This window comes from Haliotis rubra, unplaced genomic scaffold (assembly GCF_003918875.1).
Source record: "Haliotis rubra isolate DU_JTF1 unplaced genomic scaffold, ASM391887v1 Scf44, whole genome shotgun sequence".
NCBI classification, from domain to species: domain Eukaryota; kingdom Metazoa; phylum Mollusca; class Gastropoda; order Lepetellida; family Haliotidae; genus Haliotis; species Haliotis rubra.
Window position 1 is genome coordinate 1,239,600 of NW_025767124.1, and position 20,355 is coordinate 1,259,954.

Genomic DNA, 20,355 nt, shown 5'->3' on the forward strand with positions numbered 1-20,355 from the left:
TTTATAATCCGGACTCTCTCAATTACAGATTACGGACTAAAATAAGATTCCCGACAATCAACTTGCTATTACAAATATGGCAATACAAATACTCAGAATACGTACACTATGCCAGGCCAGAGTACCTTTTAAACGTGCAACGAAGATTATGTACTTTCATAAATGAATGAAAAGAAGTTACGTATGTTCATGAAACTATATATATCTTCCCATTTCATATTAAATTGAACTTAGGATCAGGTGGTGTATTGGGAAAGCTCGTGTTTTCTTCATTGAAACATTTAGGATAATGTTTCGGGATATAATCAACCTATCGCTGAGAATTAACACATGTCGATAGGGAACATCTGCAAATAAAACTATAATGAGCTAGAAAATGTACGTCGGCTTCAATGACGTGACGTTACTATTAGAACGTTTACGTATTCTTCAGGGGACTGTGTGTGTGCGTGCGTGCGTGCGTGCGGTCCTATTTTTAAGGGTTGGGTGCTACAACGAATCTTACTCAGTCTCACTCTGAGGTCTACTTAAACAAAACTGATTCATCAGTTGATGTGACTTTCAAAATATTTTTGGGCCATAAACTTGACCATGGTCAATCAAGGACATGTATACAAGTCATGATAATCTTTTGACAAAATGTCAGCAAGATCAAAATCTAAACAAGAAATTTAATGTAACTGAAGGTTCTTAAGCAGGCTAACACTTTGTTATTCCATTACTGGTTTCCAGTTTGTAAATAACAAAACAATGTCTGCAAATGGCACTTTACATTTACCTATTCCGTGCCACACACATAACATTTTTCATGGTTAATGAAGATTTCACCAAGAGCAGCCAGTTTTATTACCGACCGCTTACTCAGACCTTGAATGTTGTAACTTTGATCAAACACCTACTGGGTAAAAGTGGCATGACGCTCTTTGAAAGCCTGATAAATCACCCCCAAATTTCACAAAGATGTTATCAATAAGAAAGTCCAGCATTTCACATATTATTTTTCTCGGTAAACTCCAAATGACATTTGCTTTCAGTTTTGACAAATTGTACTGAACTCTCTGAACATAGATATGTAGGTATATCTTTGTTCACCACGTTTGTTTACAAAAGCCCCATGAATCAAGGAATGAAATTTTTCCTTAAGTTTGTTATGTGGGATAGTGGTATACAATGTTGAAAAATCAAATATTGTGACAGAACGGAACTCGGTCCGTTTCTGAGATTAAAAAATGTAAGCAAATCCTTTGAGGTTTTGAGAATCCACATGGTATTAATTCCCTTTGTCTCAAATATATTCTGTGAATATCGGAATAGTCCTTCCTTGATAGCGTTAGGGATTATGGTTAATCTCTGAGACAGTGATCTGGTGGTACATTTGCTGGAACCAGCAATTAATCTCTCCTTGTACGGATTTTTATGTAGTTTTGGAATCCAGTACAAAGCAGGAAAGGACATGTCTTCAGGTTTTAGAGTCAAGCCAAACGTTGAGAGCACTAAAAAACCCACAGTAGGATGAACACATGACAAGGTCAGTTGCCGTTGGTTTGAACTCTGATTATGAAGATAAACTACATTCCGAGGTATTTCGGTAGGAATCCCACAGATGGATGAACACATGGCAGGGTCCAATGTCAGTAGGTTTGAACTCTTATCATGAAGATAAACTACATTCCGAGGTATTTCGGTAGGAACCCCACAGGAGGATGAACACATGGCAGGGTCCAATGTCGTTGGTTTGAACTCTGATCATGAAGATAAACTACATTCCGAGGTATTTCGGTAGGAACCCCACAGAAGGATGAACACATATAGAGCCTGCATCAGTTTGGACTTTACTTCTCATAAAGTGTCACATACAGTTGACGCTACCATATCATAATGTGGGAAAGGCTCATTGAGCAAACCCTGACACCATATCATCGAGATACTTTCTTAAATACAGCATTAAAAAATGCTCTCACCGTCACATTCCAAAACACTTTTTCGCCTATGTATTTTGTTCTTGTCATTCTGAAATAAGCCGATGGATTAAAGAAACCCCCGTGTCGTGTCATATGAACACGAGTTGTTTGCTTGATGGTGGTATTGGACGTTGAGGGACTTACTTGAAATGCTGACCTGTTCTTTAATAAATAAAACATACCTTGCAAACACACGAAACAAATTATGTTCTACTACTAAGATAACTATAATCAAAATCATCAGTCCGCCTTCATGCGTTGTAATCTTGGATTGTGTGAAGTTTTTTTATAAACAGGATGGAAAGGATTCGCTTATGACACAAAGGCAACTGAAGCTATAACATTCAATGTAACTATTCCAAGGTCCAATTTCAATTGGTTAACTACAAGGATGGTATTTGCAGTCGCTCTTGATGTCTAACGCTTACTCTCCGAGCATATATATATATCGTTTTTCGTGACACATTGATCTGATAGACTGATCAGGGTCCAATGTCGTTGGTTTGAACTCTGATCATGAAGATAAACTACATTCCGAGGTATTTCGGTAGAAACCCAACAGAAGGATGAACACTTGGCAGGGTCCATTGTCGTTGGTTTGAACTCTGATCATGAAGATAAACTACATTCCGAGGTATTTCGGTAGAAACCCCACAGAAGGATGAACACTTGGCAGGGTCCATTGTCGTTGGTTTGAACTCTGATCATGAAGATAAACTACATTCCGAGGTATTTCGGTAGAAACCCCACAGAAGGATGAACACATGGCAGGGTCCATTGTCGTTGGTTTGAACTCTGATCATGAAGATAAACTACATTCCGAGGTATTTCGGTAGAAACCCCACAGATGGATGAACACTTGGCAGGGTCCATTGTCGTTGGTTTGAACTCTGATCATGAAGATAAACTACATTCCGAGGTATTTCGGTAGAAACCCCACAGAAGGATGAACACATGGCAGGGTCCATTGTCGTTGGTTTGAACTCTGATCATGAAGATAAACTACATTCCGAGGTATTTCGGTAGAAACCCCACAGAAGGATGAACACTTGGCAGGGTCCATTGTCGTTGGTTTGAACTCTGATCATGAAGATAAACTACATTCCGAGGTATTTCGGTAGAAACCCCACAGAAGGATGAACACATGGCAGGGTCCATTGTCGTTGGTTTGAACTCTGATCATGAAGATAAACTACATTCCGAGGTATTTCGGTAGAAACCCCACAGAAGGATGAACACTTGGCAGGGTCCATTGTCGTTGGTTTGAACTCTGATCATGAAGATAAACTACATTCCGAGGTATTTCGAGGTATTTCGGTAGAAACCCCACAGAAGGATGAACACATGGCAGGGTCCATTGTCGTTGGTTTGAACTCTGATCATGAAGATAAACTACATTCCGAGGTATTTCGGTAGAAACCCCACAGAAGGATGAACACATGGCAGGGTCCATTGTCGTTGGTTTGAACTCTGATCATGAAGATAAACTACATTCCGAGGTATTTCGGTAGAAACCCACAGAAGGATGAACACTTGGCACTTGGCAGGGTTTGAACTCCATTGTCGTTGGTTTGAACTCTGATCATGAAGATAAACTACATTCCGAGGTATTTCGGTAGAAACCCATTCAGGTATTTCGAAGGATGAACACATGGCAGGGTCCATTGTCGTTGGTTTGAACTCTGATCATGAAGATAAACTACATTCCGAGGTATTTCGGTAGAAACCCACAGAAGGATGAACACATGGCAGGGTCCATTGTCGTTGGTTTGAACTCTGATCATGAAGATAAACTACATTCCGAGGTATTTCGGTAGAAACCCCACAGATAGATGAACACTTGGCAGGGTCCATTGTCGTTGGTTTGAACTCTGATCATGAAGATAAACTACATTCCGAGGTATTTCGGTAGAAACCCCACAGAAGGATGAACACTTGGCAGGGTCCATTGTCGTTGGTTTGAACTCTGATCATGAAGATAAACTACATTCCGAGGTATTTCGGTAGAAACCCCACAGAAGGATGAACACTTGGCAGGGTCCATTGTCGTTGGTTTGAACTCTGATCATGAAGATAAACTACATTCCGAGGTATTTCGGTAGAAACCCCACAGGTATTTCGGATAGAAACCCCACAGAAGGATGAACACAGAAGTCGATGAACACATGAAGATAAACTACATTCCGAGGTATTTCAGGGTCCATTGTCGTTGGTTTGAACTCTGATCATGAAGATAAACTACATTCCGAGGTATTTCGGTAGAAACCCCAAGGAAGGATGAACACATGGCAGGGTCCATTGTCGTTGGTTTGAACTCTGATCATGAAGATAAACTACATTCCGAGGTATTTCGATAGAAACCCCACAGATAGATGAACACATGGCAGGGTCCATTGTCGTTGGTTTGAACTCTGATCATGAAGATAAACTACATTCCGAGGTATTTCGGTAGAAACCCCACAGATGGATGAACACTTGGCAGGGTCCATTGTCGTTGGTTTGAACTCTGATCATGAAGATAAACTACATTCCGAGGTATTTCGGTAGAAACCCCACAGATGGATGAACACATGGCAGGGTCCATTGTCGTTGGTTTGAACTCTGATCATGAAGATAAACTACATTCCGAGGTATTTCGGTAGAAACCCCATTCCGAGGTAGATAGATGAACACATGGCAGGGTCCATTGTCGTTGGTTTGAACTCTGATCATGAAGATAAACTACATTCCGAGGTATTTCGGTAGAAACCCCACAGAAGGATGAACACATGGCAGGGTCCATTGTCGTTGGTTTGAACTCTGATCATGAAGATAAACTACATTCCGAGGTATTTCGGTAGAAACCCCACAGAAGGATGAACACTTGGCAGGGTCCATTGTCGTTGGTTTGAACTCTGATCATGAAGATAAACTACATTCCGAGGTATTTCGGTAGAAACCCCACAGAAGGATGAACACATGGCAGGGTCCATTGTCGTTGGTTTGAACTCTGATCATGAAGATAAACTACATTCCGAGGTATTTCGGTAGAAACCCCACAGAAGGATGAACACATGGCAGGGTCCATTGTCGTTGGTTTGAACTCTGATCATGAAGATAAACTACATTCCGAGGTATTTCGGTAGAAACCCCACAGAATGGTATTTGCGGATGAACACAATGACATAAACTAACTCTCTGAATATATATAATTTTGACAGAAACAAATGATCCTTTAAAACAAAACTAGTGTCTGAATGTCACCAAAATTGGACATACAGATGAGCTTGAAGATTTATATGTTACATTCACATGACTGGTCTGGTTTAAGTTGAATAATAATGGTTGACTGGATTCTTCAGGGAAGGGCGTATGAAACAATTATTTGAGCTTGTTATTCCTGTACGATAAACACAATCGTTCTTTGTATATATAGAGAGACCATATCGACTGACTCAAACGTAGGCCTGTGTTTTGTCAAATAAATTGTACTGCAATATATTGGGATTTTGGTACCTGTATTCCGATACGTATTGCGATATATTGGGAGCTTCGGTGTCTTACTGTGAGTGACATTGATTGTACGCGCTGAACTTATTTTCTACATTGAACAGCCCTTAAAATAAATGTTATGGATGTAATATTATAAATCTCGAATTTAGATTTGATATTCAGAGATTGAACTTTCTTTTTTATAAAATATATTGTATGTAAAGTATGTTGTTTTGTCAATTAATTCCAATGGAAAATTTCAGTGTGAATGAAAGTCTGTGTAGATTTTAACTTAAACCTTAGAGATAATCACAAAACTTCATTTGATTTTATTACCTAATATAACGGTTCTGAGAAAACATTACCATACGTGTGGTTTGAAGGGCGATATACCGTTTTATCAGTAATACCGCGCTGTCCTACTCAAACGTCTGTGCTCATGCGTGACAAGCGTCGAGGCTCGTGACACATCGATCTAACTGAAACTGGTTTGCATTAGGCACACGGAAGCAACATGGCTGGGTTGTTGTTGTTGACGCTGTTGACTGTGACATTAGCGGCAGGTGCCCGCTACGACCCCACATGGGAGTCACTGGACAAGAGGCCCCTCCCGGCCTGGTACGACGAGGCCAAGTTTGGCATCTTCCTTCACTGGGGAGTGTTCTCCGTACCAAGCTTCACGGGAGCCTGGCTCCAGGAGTTTTGGCGAGAGAACAGATCGGACGTTATTGAGTTTATGAAGGACAACTACAGACCAGGTTTTACCTATGCTGACTTTGCAGCTCAATTCACAGCTGAATTCTACAACCCCGACCAATGGGCGGAGATATTCAACGCCTCTGGAGCAAGGTGAGATCACTATATATAGCACAAGCAGTAAACTCAACAAAGCAAACATACATTTGCTGCAGTAACAATGTTAAATCACCATAGCGACCGCTGTCTTTGTCACCTTTCATATCTAATATTGATAACAGTGTCTCGGCTGAGTCAGATTGGTGGAATAATGGCAGACTGTCGAGGTGCTTTGTGAGGTCTTCTCTTCAATTTACGACCTTCTAGTCAGCATACTATGACTGAGTCGGGTTAGTCTGTCTCACAGTCCCCGAACTGCATTATGCACCCAGTCCTGCAAATGTTTAAAGCCCTAAGGGACCGTTCATAATTTATGGCAAGGGGGGTGATGATGATTTTTATGCAGAAGCATGTACAATGTGAATGACCCCGCCTAAAATTTACGTACAAAGTAATTGAACCCCCGCATATCATGTACAAAATCAATGACCCCCTTCCCACAATTTTTAAGCATTATTTTTTAAACATTTTTATGAACAAAATTGATGACCCGCCTAGTACATGTGTACAAAATTGCTGCCCCTTACTTCCCCAGAACAAAATGTGTGACCCCCTTAAAATCATCATCACCCCCCTAGCCATAAATTATGAACGGTCCCTAAATGAGCAAGTCTAGGTTTTCTCAAGGTTCCTGAATCTCTCGTCTCCCTGGGACTCCTTTTAAATTTGAAAGGATTTATTTGTTTCTGTCGAAATTATGTGTATTAAGAGGCTATGCTTTAGAGAAGGTCTGGGCGATTGAATACAAACTGAACAAGCATGTAGTATTCCCGCCATCGACCGAGCGTATTAGTCAACATTATGTGACTGATATTCAAGTATTATTCACATAAGGGAACACCTGGTGAAAGGTCAGAGTTACGTTCAAGGCCGTGATAAGAGCAAGTAGCAAGACGCTGGTTGGAGGATAGTAATATAAGGGGATAGGTATACATGGGTATAAGGAAATAGGACTATTTAGGAGGTAGGGATATAAGGAGATAGGGATATACGGATGTAAGGAGATAGGGATATAAGGAGATAAGGATGTAGATAGGGATGTAGATAAGGATGCAAGGAGATAGGGAGATAAGGGTATAAGGAGATAGGGATGTAAGGGGATAGGGATGTAAGGAGATAGGGATGTATGGGGATAGGGATAAAAGAGATAGCGATGTATGGGGATAGGGATAAAAGAGATAGGGATGTAAGGAGATAGGTATATAAGGAGATAGGGATGTAAGGAGATAGGGATGTAAGGAGATAGGGATGTATGGGGATAGGGATAAAGAGATAGGGATGTAAGGAGATAGGTATATAAGGAGATAGGGATGTAAGGAGATAGGGATGTAAGGAGATAGGGATGTATGGGGATAGGGATAAAGAGATAGGGATGTAAGGAGATAAGGATGTAAGGAGATAAGGATGTAAGGAGATAGGGATGTAAGGAGATAGGGATCTAAGGGGATAGGGATAAAAGAGATAGGGATGTAAGGAGATAGGGATGTAAGGAGATAGGGATGTATGGGGATAGGAATAAAAGAGATAGGGATGTAAGGAGATAGGGATGTAAGGAGATAGGGATGTAAGGAGATAGGGATGTAAGGAGATAAGGATGTAAGGAGATAAGGGTATAAGGAGATAAGGATGTAAGGAGATAAGGATGTAAGGAGATAAGGGTATAAGGAGATAAGGATGTAAGAAGATAAGGATGTAAGGAGATAAGGGTGTAAGGAGATAAGGATGTAAGGAGATAAGGATGTAAGGAGATAAGGATGTAAGGAGATAAGGATGTAAGGAGATAAGGGTGTAAGGAGATAAGGATGTAAGGAGATAAGGGTATAAGGAGATAGGGATGTAAGGAGATAGGGGTGTAAGGAGATAAGGGTATAAGGAGATAGGGATGTAAGGAGATAAGGGTATAAGGAGATATATGGATGTAAGGAGATAGGGATGTAAGGAGATAAGGGTGTAAGGAGATAGGGATGTAAGGAGATAGGGGTGTAAGGAGATAAGGGTATAAAGAGATAGGAATATAAGGAGATAGGGATGTAAGGGGATAGGGATGTAAGGAGATAGGGATGTAAGGAGATAAGGATGTAAGGAGATAGGGATGTAAGGAGATAAGGATGTAAGGAGATAGGGATGTAAGGAGATAAGGGTATAAGGAGATAAAGATGTAAGGAGATAAGGATGTAAGGAGATAAGGATGTAAGGAGATAAGGGTGTAAGGAGATAAGGATGTAAGGAGATAAGGGTATAAGGAGATAGGGATGTAAGGAGATAGGGATGTAAGGAGATAAGGGTATAAGGAGATAAGGATGTAAGGAGATAAGGGATATAAGGAGATATAGGATGTAAGGAGATAGGGATGTAAGGAGATAAGGGTGTAAGGAGATAGGGATGTAAGGAGATAGGGGTGTAAGGAGATAAGGGTATAAAGAGATAGGAATATAAGGAGATAGGGATGTAAGGGGATAGGGATGTAAGGAGATAGGGATGTAAGGAGATAAGGATGTAAGGAGATAGGGATGTAAGGAGATAAGGATGTAAGGAGATAGGGATGTAAGGAGATAGGGATGTAAGGAGATAAGGGTGTAAGGAGATAGGGATGTAAGGAGATGGGGTGTAAGGAGATAGGGATGTAAGGAGATAGGGATGTAAGGAGATAAGGATGTAAGGAGATAAGGATGTAAGGAGATAGGGATGTAAGGAGATAGGGATGTAAAGAGATAGGGATGTAAGGAGATAGGGATGTAAGGAGATAAGGATGTATTATTTTAAGGAGATAGGGATGTAAGGAGAGCAGGATGTGAGGAGATAGGGATGTAAGGAGATAAGGATGTAAGGAGATAGGGATGTAAGGAGATAGGGATATAACAGATAGGGATGTAAGGAGATAGGGATATAACAGATAGGGATATAAGGAGATAGGGATGTAAGGCGATAGGGGTATAAGGAGATAGGGATGTAAGGAGATAGGGATGTAAGGAGATAGGGATATACAGAGACTGTTCCGGCGGAGAAGCGGCACCTGGTGTTGTATTGTAGGCGTGGCCAAATGTAAATGACATGTCTAAGAAACTGTTCAGATTTGTTTAAAAGTAGTGGTTTTACGCCACCTTTAGTTATATACCAGCAATATCACGTTGGGGGACACCAGAAATGGGCTGGACACAATGTACCTATGTGGGGAATCGAATTGGGGTGTTCGGTGTGACGAGTGGACACTTTAACCTCCTATTGTAACAATATTAATATTAATAACAAGCTTGTTTTTCATTGTTTCGAGTTATGTGGTATCTTTCAACTGGATGTATATTATAGTAACTCAAATCATCTTAAACTGGTTGTAAACAAAGTTGGTATCATATATATACATATATTTCAGATATGTTGTGCTGACAGCAAAGCACCATGAAGGATTCTGCAACTGGCCAACCAAACACTCCTTCAACTGGAATGCCATGGATGTTGGCCCTCACAGGGACTTAGTAGGTAGGTACAGAGTTGCGTCCCTTGGTTGTGCATCATCCATTGAACTTTGGTTCTAATCCTGAGAAAAGCTTGCATTACATTTCTTGGTTTGATAGCAGTAATGAATGGATTATTTAAATATTTGTTCGAGTCATCACAGATACGAAACGCCATTATAGAATTAGTGATGTTTATTAATGCTACAGAATTAAGTCTTTTATGCTGGTATTTGAAATATTTAAGGAGTAATTCATATTTAGTTGATACTTCTACTTATATAAACTGAGGGCCAAAAGAAACGTCCCCAAAGTAAAATTGTAAAAAACATTTCTTCTGTTTTCGTTATGACGGAAATTTATTTAGGAACACATCTTCCGAACGCATCCCCACGTCTCACAGAAAGGAAATCCACGTGGAGTTTTTTGTAAGCATGAAAATTGCTTTTATTCACGTTTTTTGCATGCTTCTGTGGAAACATACCCGTATGAAAGTACAGTATAAAAATTATGCTCGACTGTTCGAATTCATCACTTCAATACGTTGGACACAAAGAACATGCCTCGACTCACGGCAGAACAGAGAGAACGAGCTATTGGGATGTTGCAGCTGGGTGCTTCACACAGTCACGTTGCAAAGAATCATGGGTTGCAGCAAGAAAACCATCACCAGACTGATGACACGCTTCAGAACAACAGGTCGGACTGCAGACAGGCCTAGGGACAGGAGACCACCCGTAACCACCCCTCAGGAAGACCGCCATTTACGGGTGCTTCACTTGCGCAACAGATTCCTGACTGTGACGTCATCAGCAACAACCAGCCTTACCCATCCAGTCAGTAGAAGGACCATATCCAGACGACTCCGCCGATTCGGTATCAGAGCCTACAGACCATTCCGGGGCGTGACGTTAACGCGTGAACATCGACGTCGTCGATTGGCTTGGGCACGTAGAGTTCGGCAGTGGCAGCCGCGGAACTGGCGCCGGGTACTCTTCAGTGACGAGAGCCGCTTCCAGTTGAACAAAGCTGATGGTCGGGTACGAGTCTACAGACGTCGGAACGAACGCACAGCACGTTGTTGCGTTCAGGAAGTTGAGACGTTTGGCGGCGGTAGTGTGATGGTGTGGGGGGAAAAGGGCGAGAGGAAGACTGACTTGTTGGTGATAGAGGGAAACCTGAATGCCCGTCGATACATTGATGTTGTTTTACGACCTGTCGTGTTACCCTTCCTCCAGCAGAATCGAGGCGTGTTGTTTCAGCAGGATAACGCTACTCCCCACACTGCTGTTGTTACCCGGAACTTCCTGAACAACAACAACGTAAACGTCATTCCTTGGCCAGCAAGATCCCCGATTTATCACCTATTGAGCACCTATGGGATCATCTCGGCCGTCAGGTTAAGCAACGTCAACATCCCCCACAGACAAGAAACGCTTTGGCTCAAGCTCTACAGGAAGAATGGCGTCGCATCCCACATCACGTGATCAGACGTCTTGTGCACTCTGCACGACGTCGTGTGGCAGCATGTATCGCTGCAAGAGGTGGACACACTCGCTACTGAGGAGTTGGACACTCAAAGACACTCTGTCAGTACTGATGTGCATATGTTGTCATGATCGAACACCGGACATTTGAACCTCCTGTGAAAAACGTCACAAAAACTCTACTTACAGCAAATTGTTTCAATTGTTCTGTAATGACAGTCTGCATAATATGTTAAAAAATTATATCAAACATTTCAACATTGAATTGCACGTGTTTGTATCATTTTATGATACAAAAATGATCGGGGACGTTTCTTTTGCCCCTCAGTTTACTACCACCTCGATCAGTATTTACCCTTTATTGTGGTTCACCTATTCTAGGTGACCTGGCCAACTCCATACGAAAGAAGACGACCATCAAGTTTGGTCTTTACCACTCACTGTTCGAGTTTGTCAATCCCATCTTTCTTCAAGATCAGAAGAACGGTTTCAAAACTCAAAACTATGTTAAGGTACGTCCAGCGTAAGTTTTACAATATGAAACAAATCTTAAAGACATGTTCTTTTTCAAGACTTTGTTACGTTGTTAGTACGTCTAACGGACATTTTCATATATTTTAAAATGTATCTTCAGTTTTAAATTTGTAGTATTAAATATTTCCTTTGGTTGAGTCTTAAAATGTTCTCATATATATTGCCTTACTGAAGGCTTTGTTAGCTAATCTTAACCATGATAAACTTCACCTTTGTGAGAAACTAGCTATATGTTTGGTATAATAGTGTGTGTATTCACTTTCTTAGATGTTTTGGTTTGCTTCGGGTCAGTTAAGAATCCCAGTACGGTACTACCCTTAAATACGGAGGATCGGAAGGGTAGACTTTGTGAATGGTTGTCATGGTAACTAGGCATGTTGGTCGTCATAATATCAACCACTGTTCTGTTTAATTATTCTGCAATATTCTCGCTTACTTCGGCAAATGCATTTATTCACATGATTCTGTTACAATAGTGAGGTGCAATGATGTCGGGTACACATCGATTCATTTGAACAGACATAATTACGCCTCTCCTTATGTCCATGGTTTATACCATAAATGAACAAAATATTGACCATTATAAGCATTATTTTCAGTACAAGACAATGCCCGAGTTATACGAGCTGGTGAACATGTACAAGCCTGAAGTTATCTGGTCTGATGGGGACTGGATGGCAGAATCAACCTACTGGAATTCTACAGAGTTCATAGCCTGGCTGTATAACGACAGGTAGGTCTCCACCTTTCACTTACAACCTAAACGAAGACAGTGTAATTCAGACTGTCAAAAGATGAAATGGGAATTGTAGGACAAATAATAAAATAAAAATATATAAACAAGTCGTCATCACTTTAGCGTGTAAATACGACTGTCAACAGCATGGCCCTCAGCCGTAGCAACATTCCTGGCGTATTGTTTCAAGACCATTGGTGAAACTCTACCACGTCAACAGTCATGACCTACTGTTAAAGCAAACATTTGTGGCACGCATTGCACTTTAACCTCTGAAACCTTTCGGTCTGCTTCACAATTCTGCACTGCATCCATAGAAAACATTCTGTCCCTTTCACAATTCTACACTGCATCCATAGAAAACATTCTGTCCCTTTCACAATTCTGCACTGCATCCATAGAAAACATTCTGCCCCTTTCACAGTTCTGCACTGCATCCACAGAAAACATTCTGTCCCTTTCAAAGTTCTGCACTGCATCCATAGAAAACATTCTGTCCCTTTCACAGTTCTGCATTGCATCCATAGAAAACATTCTGTCCCTTTCAAAGTTCTGCATTGCATCCATAGAAAACATTCTGTCCCTTTCACAATTCTGCACTGCATCCACAGAAAACATTCTGTCCCTTTCAAAGTTCTGCATTGCACTCAAATTTCTTAGAAACGATTTGGTCCCTCCCAACAGTCCATTTTACAATTCTGCACTGCATCCATAGAAGGCATTCTGTCCTTTTCACGGTTCTGCACTGGATCCATAGAGGGCATTCTGTCCTTTTCACAGCTATGTACTGGATCCGTAGAAAGGACATAACATATGACAATTTAAAGTGAGTCCCAGAGAGATGGGAGATCCAGATCTGAGGAAGTCCATTCTTCTCTTGACTTGAAGGGTTTGCATTAAAGGGAATATAATATCTCCCAGGGTGTGTAGGAAAGATTAAACCACTAGGGAAAGTTATGTCCATTGTTCTTGGAAGTGTTTTATTAGCATAACTGGGGCGGTGGGGTAGCATAGTGGTTAAAGCGTTGGCTCGTCACGCCGAAGGCCCGGGTTCGATTCCCCACATGGGTACAATGTGTGAAGCCCATTTCTGGTGTCCCCCCGCCGTGATATTGCTGGAATATTGCTAAAAGCGGCGTAAAACCAACTCACTCACTCACTATTAGCATAACTGAATAGCCCTAGGGCAATTATTTTTCTATTTAAAAACAATAAAATTGTACTTATTTTGATAATCTTCATCATGCCTAATACAGTACACGCGTATTAAATAAGTATGCCCTCGTGGTGTAAGCCGTTTAATCACCCTCACTACGGTAGTTATTTAAATAAACTCTGCTCGGGCTTAATCCCTCGCGGAGTTTATTCAAATAACTATATTGTAAAGGTGATTAACCTGTGCGTACCCAGGACTGCAATCTAGCTTAGCTTTTTGTTCTTCAAACGTTGTACTGAATGTTGCGATCTCCTTTCCCCGTTACAATGCTTGTACTTGTGTTAACTGTAGATACGTAAGACTGTGTCACAATGTTGCTATGTTAGTTTCCTACATTTTCGCGGTGAAATTTGAGTATTCCTAATAAAAACTCTCACTCGTTCCAGCCCTGTAAAGGACACTGTGGTGACGAACGACCGCTGGGGTAAAGATGCCACGTGCCATCATGGCGGATACTTCACCTGCAACGACAGGTTCAACCCAGGTGCGTGTATAACTCCGGTTTCGAACTGAATCACAAATTATTCAAAGCTGAATAGAAATAGTTTGGTATTTTGCCATGCGAGTTTTATGTCCGTTTGTACAATAATGGTACATTATTGACAGGAGCGGGGTACATTATTGTCAGGAGTGGGGTACATTATTGACAGGAGCTGGGTACATTATTGACAGGAGCTGGGTACATTATTGACAGGAGTTGGGTACATTATTGACAGGAGTGGGGTACATTATTGACAGGAGCTGGGTACATTATTGACAGGAGTGGCACAGAAGCATAAGTTTGAAGATGCTACCACCATCCACAAGACGTACTGGGGATTCATCAGGAACGCCAAGCTGAGTGACTTCCACACCACCGAGGAACTCCTTACGCAGCTCGTCACAGTTGTCAGGTAAATATTCCAGGCTGCTAGGTGAGTGAGTGAGTGGGTGGATGAGTATGTGTGTGAGTGAGGGAGTGAGTGTTTGAGTGCGTATGCCGATGCGCATTATTCCAATCACTTGATTGTTTGGTCTAGATTTGATTACTTACAGACAGCCGTCCTATAGCTTGGATAGATGTGAGTGGCTTTAAACAATCATGATACAAGCCTATATATGTTGGTTTAATTGTTGCACAACGTGGGTCCCATAGATGTATGTATATGGAAGGAGCATAGATTATTGCTTGTCCAAGGAAGACATATTTTGAAAAACATTCAAACTAAATGTGTGTCCAGATCTATCGCCTTGGTTACGAGGTAAGGGTCACAGGATAGCGTGTTGGCCTAGTGGTAAAACCTGGTTCGAGTCTCAACAGTGACACGTACATTTCGTTAAACTCTACCTTGTGATACTCCGAATACCGCTGGATAAAACTTAATCAATTCACCTACTGGATCCACGGAGTGAAACAGGGGTGAACTACTGATTAAAGGTGAAAGGGAGGCAACTCTACACAGCATCGCTTCTCCTCGGACACCCCTCTTCACGAAATGGTCGGATATATGGGGGCGTGGTGGGTGAGCTGGGCGAGCTGCCTAAGGTGCCAGGTTAGTGATCCAGCGAGCTTTGAGGTGCCGGGATCGAGCCCACCTGTGACCGGGTGTAAAAACCTTGCCGTCAACTTTATGTTGTGTTATTGTCACAACCCCTAGTGTACAGTACACAACCCTGTGCACTTAAATGAACCCACGAATCCGTTGGTAAATGACCAGATGGTGGCCACATAAATACGTGTTAACACCTAGTTGAGGCAGTGAACTTGGACAAACCGATGTGACTATGTGGTCCACCCAGCTGTGAATGGGTACCTCGTAAGGATGGGAAAGCCATATTAACTTGGTGCGCCTCGTGGCTGCACGAGTTGTATGATCCCCAGGGAGTTGAGATTGAAAATACGATGTGCCGTTGAGATTGACATCCGATGATTGAGCATGCATGTAGATGAGATGAACTATATCGCTATGTAAATACTAGGGGTGACGATTGATGAGGAAACAACTATTGTGATATCGATAGTCTATTGCAACATACTATTGCGATATCGATAGTCTGTTGCAACCAACTGCAATACTAATGCAATTATAGTTCTTTTTCTCCTTGAATTGTTTCAGTTGAAGTCATTTCCCAAATGAATGTATAGTGTATATGAAATATAAACAAGTAGTTTCAGTCTCTTTTATTAACCGAAACCCAGATCAAATAAACAGTTAAAACATAAAGTCAGTGAAGCTGCAAGTCTGCACCCAAACAATAAAAGAATACAAAACAATATAAATATTTACTAAAAATAAATAACCTTCCAAATACCCATTTGGATTGAGAATTTATCAACAGGAGTTAATTATTAAACTATCGATAGTCATACATACTATCGATGCATCGATAGTTTTATTTTCGTTTCTGACATCGATTAATTGCCATTGGAGACTCAACAATTGCAATCCATCGATAGTTCGATGCATCATTACAACCTTAGTAAATACCCATATAATGTACAGAACAACATTAGAAACGCACCACACTAAAATGCATGAACGATGCTCAGATATCATGGGTACATTTCAGTCTGACAGGGATATTTGGTGTTATATGGGTGGTGCGTTTCTAATGTTGTTCAGTATATATACAGTACATGATGTTATATATTGTGATACCTACCTACCTACCTACCAAGATAATTTCGTTCTATGACAGCTGCGGTGGCAACCTCTTGCTGAATGCTGGCCCCACCCCTGACGGAATGATCAGCCCAATACTTGAGGAGAGATTGCGTCAGATGGGACAATGGCTGAAGGTTAATGGAGACGCCATCTATGAGACTCGACCCTGGACTCACCAGAACGACACAGCGACCCCTGGTGTCTGGTGTGTATATTACATACAAGTTCCTCCTATCTACGTACTTAAGTGACCTACTTACGGACCATATTCTCACGTGTCTTGTCCTTGACATACTAAACATATAAGATATCTAAGCTATTTTATCATTAATAGTGGTTTGACAACGAGGTTAAAAATAGTTAATGAGGATTGTTATAAAACAGGAAATCAAACACAATTGACCATATATTTCAATGAAAAACTCTAGTTCCAAGCAACATGATAAACCTAGCACAGCATCCACAGGAAGGGTTGAGGAAATAAAGTCGCGAGGCCGTTTTTTGTGGGTGTAATTCAAATATGTCACAATGTTTCTTTCATGGGTCCACTTTCATAGAAGTGGGTGGGTGAGGTAAAATTTAACTAGCCATATTTCATTTTAACTGGTGGCTGTGAAATACGGAAGAGTTCTGTTGTATCACCTCTATACTTGCGTAGGTACACTTCCAAGAAGTCTGCCACCGGTATTTCCGTGTACGCCATCGCTCTCCGCTGGCCAAAGGGAGGTAAACTGGAGCTAGCTGTCCCACAAGCGGGTCCTGCCACCACAGTGACGTTGCTAGGATACCCAGGACACTTTGATTTCCAAGCTGGAGCCACATCAGGAATGACAATCACAGTTCCAGCAATTCCATCCGATCGTATGCCTTGTCAGTGGGTCTGGGTTTTCAAGCTTGATAATCTCAAAAACCAATAGGATTTTGAGAAAGTACAGTTTTGTACACTTCAACCAGGGTACTTTTATGTCAAGGTCATTTTCTTTTGTTCTATATATGCCTTATGCTTCCCCACGCCTTACGGAAGCTTTCCCATGTCTCACCCCATATACAACATTGCCGCCGTTTTGGCCACGCTGAAAATGTATGAAGATGAATTCCGGTTTCTCCCGCAGTGATATTGCAGGAATATTGCTGATAGTAAAACAATACTCACTCATTATTGGGTGAGTACGTAATTGTTATCATTTTGACATATCTTGATGTATTTGAATAATATTTGATAATTACAAAACTACATAATAAAACCCCTTATACCCTTTCACTGATTTGATAATCTATCACCCGTCCCGTTTGCCTGTTGTCAATGGTTTTGTACTCCTGTTTTAGAATTAAACTTTTCTTAAAACATTGTCGTCTTCTCGTATGACCTGACACTGATTACTTATTGCTCTTAAAGAACTCCCAAGGAAACTCCTTTGGGTTTTCAGTTTTTCCCATGATGTCAACATGCATTGATAACTGCAGCACATCCTGAAAGTTTGAATACCCAATCGCAAAGATCCAGGTTAGAATTGATCATCAGTAACCCATGCTTGTCGTAAGAGGCGACTAACGGGATCGGGTGGTCAGGCTCGCTGACTTGGTTGACACATGTCATCGGTTCTCAGTTACGTAGATCGATGCTCATGCTGTTGATCACTGGACCATCCGGTTCAGATTCGCTTATTTACAGACCGCCGCCATACAGCTGGAATATTGCCCAGTACGGCGTACAACAACAAACATAACAAACTGGTGTGGGTAGAACATGGATTTCTGGACCCTTCCGTTATCTGTGTGCCCCCGTGAGTCCAGGGTAGAATAAGCTTCCAGCTCCTCGTACGTGTTGCAAGAACCCATTATCAATCCGGTTGTTACAATGTGCCGTCTGGGCAAGCCCAACCAGTGGTCGATAGCATACAAGCGATGACACACAATCGCATCAAACAACTTAATATTCATGATACGTACACCCGTGAAGATCCGGGTTAGAATTGATCATCAGTAACCCATGCTTGTCAATCAATCTTTATTTCAGTACTGAGGAGGCCATAGGCCTATAGTACATTTCATATATACAAATTTCTTATCGACATGGCTTGATAAATGAAACCGCAACATTATTAATTACACTTTCATTTGAAGAATTCAATAGAGACGAAAATTTATCAATTGATGGATGGACAAAATAGAGTTCTTTATATATTTTTTACGTATAGTATTATATGCTGGGCATAGTAGAAGAAAATGTCTTCTATAAGATTATTATTACAACATCTACATATTCTATCCTCTCTTTTGATATTCATAAACCTACCTCTTTCAATTAATAAATCATGAGATGAACAACGGAAACGAGCTAAAGCTATTCTATATTTCTTAACATTAACACATGATAAATAACGTTCAGTAAAAATGTGTGTTTTAAAGATTGAATAATAATTACATTTTGAAGCTAATGAAATTGTTTCCAACCATTTCTGCTGGTAAATATCTTTTAATCTTTGAGTGAATGCATTTAGAAACAATGACGAACATTCAACGTTTTGTTTATACCATAAATGACTAAATCCAGTAGAAAAAGGTAGGTGTTTAACATCTGTTATCCAATTCCTTATTTTTTACCTTCTTTGTCATATAGTAACATTATATTATAGCATTTTTTTTGTAAACGGTAGGATGGCATACTTAGTAACCTTATCCAATATTTAATAGCCCTGAGTTGTGAAGATATGATGAGCGGGTATCTGCCACATTCCCCATATACCGTAACATTTGATGTGCTCATCTTTACCCCGAGAAATTTCTTGCAAGGAAATAAATACTTTTTCTATGGAATCAAAGTATTTAAATCCCCATATTTCCGCACCATACAGTAGAATTGGTTTGATTTTAACATCAAATATTCTAAAAAAGGATGTTAAATTTAAATCCCCAAGTATTTCTATATTTCTCAATATACCTATCAAAACTTTCGTGCTTGAATAGATGCATATTTTGCATGTACCAGCCATGATAGATGATTAGTGACGTATACACCAAGGTATTTATATGAAGTTGTAGTCTCTATAGTAGTGCCTTTATAGAAGCATTTTTCCTTTTTTGATAAGTTCCCCCTTTTTCAAAAACAACTACTTTCGTTTTATCCATATTTACATTTAGGCATGATTTTTACAGTAGTTTTCTAGTTCGTTAATTTGCTTCTGTGGGCCAATGATAGTACTCGAGATGAGAACAATATCAAGATGAAACATATCGGGATGCAACTGTATACCACGTGAGCAATTATTTTCAATCTGTACTGCTAGTTCATTTATGAAGAAGGAAAACAAAAAGGACTGAGTACACAACCTTGCCTTACTCCAATAAGTACATAAAAAGTTTCAGAGAGTACAGTGTTATTCCTGACACAAGCTTTAACATTCTCATGCATGTTACGTAATAGATTGGTCATTTTGAGGCTGAGTCCATTTGTGTTACATAGTCCCCATAGCTTATGCCTTTGCACAGAATCAAAAGCTTTTGAAAAGTCAACGGACAATGCATATAACCTGCCACATTGAGTATTTTAATATCTTTAAATACCATGCTTGTCGTAAAGGCGACTAACGGGATCGGGTGGTCAGGCTCGCTGACTTGGTTGACACATTGTATCCCAGGGCCTAGATTTTCGAAGCTCTTTTAGAGTTAAGATAGTCGTTAGTACTATACATTAACATTACTTACGACTATCTGAGCGCTAAGAGAGCTTCGAAAATCTAGGCCCAGTTGCGTAGATCCATGTTCATGCTGTTGATCCCCGGATTGTTTGGTCCAGACCCGATTATTTACAGACCGCCGCCATATAGCTGGAATATTCTTGAGTGCGGCGTAAAACAAACCCCTCACTCACTCATAATGCGTACGCAATGCCAGGCTATATGGCCTATGAAACACACGACTCAGATTATACACATTCAGATGTGCATAAAAACAAGATACGTAGATACAAAACATTGTTGATTCCCGGGTCATATTGA

At 40.7% G+C, this 20,355-nt stretch overlaps 1 protein-coding gene and 1 long non-coding RNA gene across 2 annotated transcripts; both read left to right on the forward strand.

Annotated features, from left to right (window-relative positions):
- The first annotated feature begins 5,905 nt into the window (after positions 1-5,905).
- On the forward strand, positions 5,906-17,705 carry LOC124289333 (alpha-L-fucosidase-like). The gene is made up of 8 exons (XM_046725949.1): positions 5,906-6,281; positions 9,658-9,764; positions 11,608-11,738; positions 12,360-12,493; positions 14,099-14,196; positions 14,473-14,605; positions 16,392-16,562; positions 17,016-17,705. The coding sequence occupies exons 1-8, from the start codon at positions 5,947-5,949 to the stop codon at positions 17,272-17,274; spliced, it is 1,368 nt and encodes a 455-aa protein (XP_046581905.1). The 5' UTR covers positions 5,906-5,946; the 3' UTR covers positions 17,275-17,705.
- LOC124289340 lies at positions 14,661-15,300 on the forward strand. Its single transcript, XR_006901665.1, has 2 exons — positions 14,661-14,838; positions 14,873-15,300. It is a non-coding gene; the product is annotated as an uncharacterized LOC124289340 (long non-coding RNA).
- Positions 17,706-20,355: the final 2,650 nt, after the last annotated feature.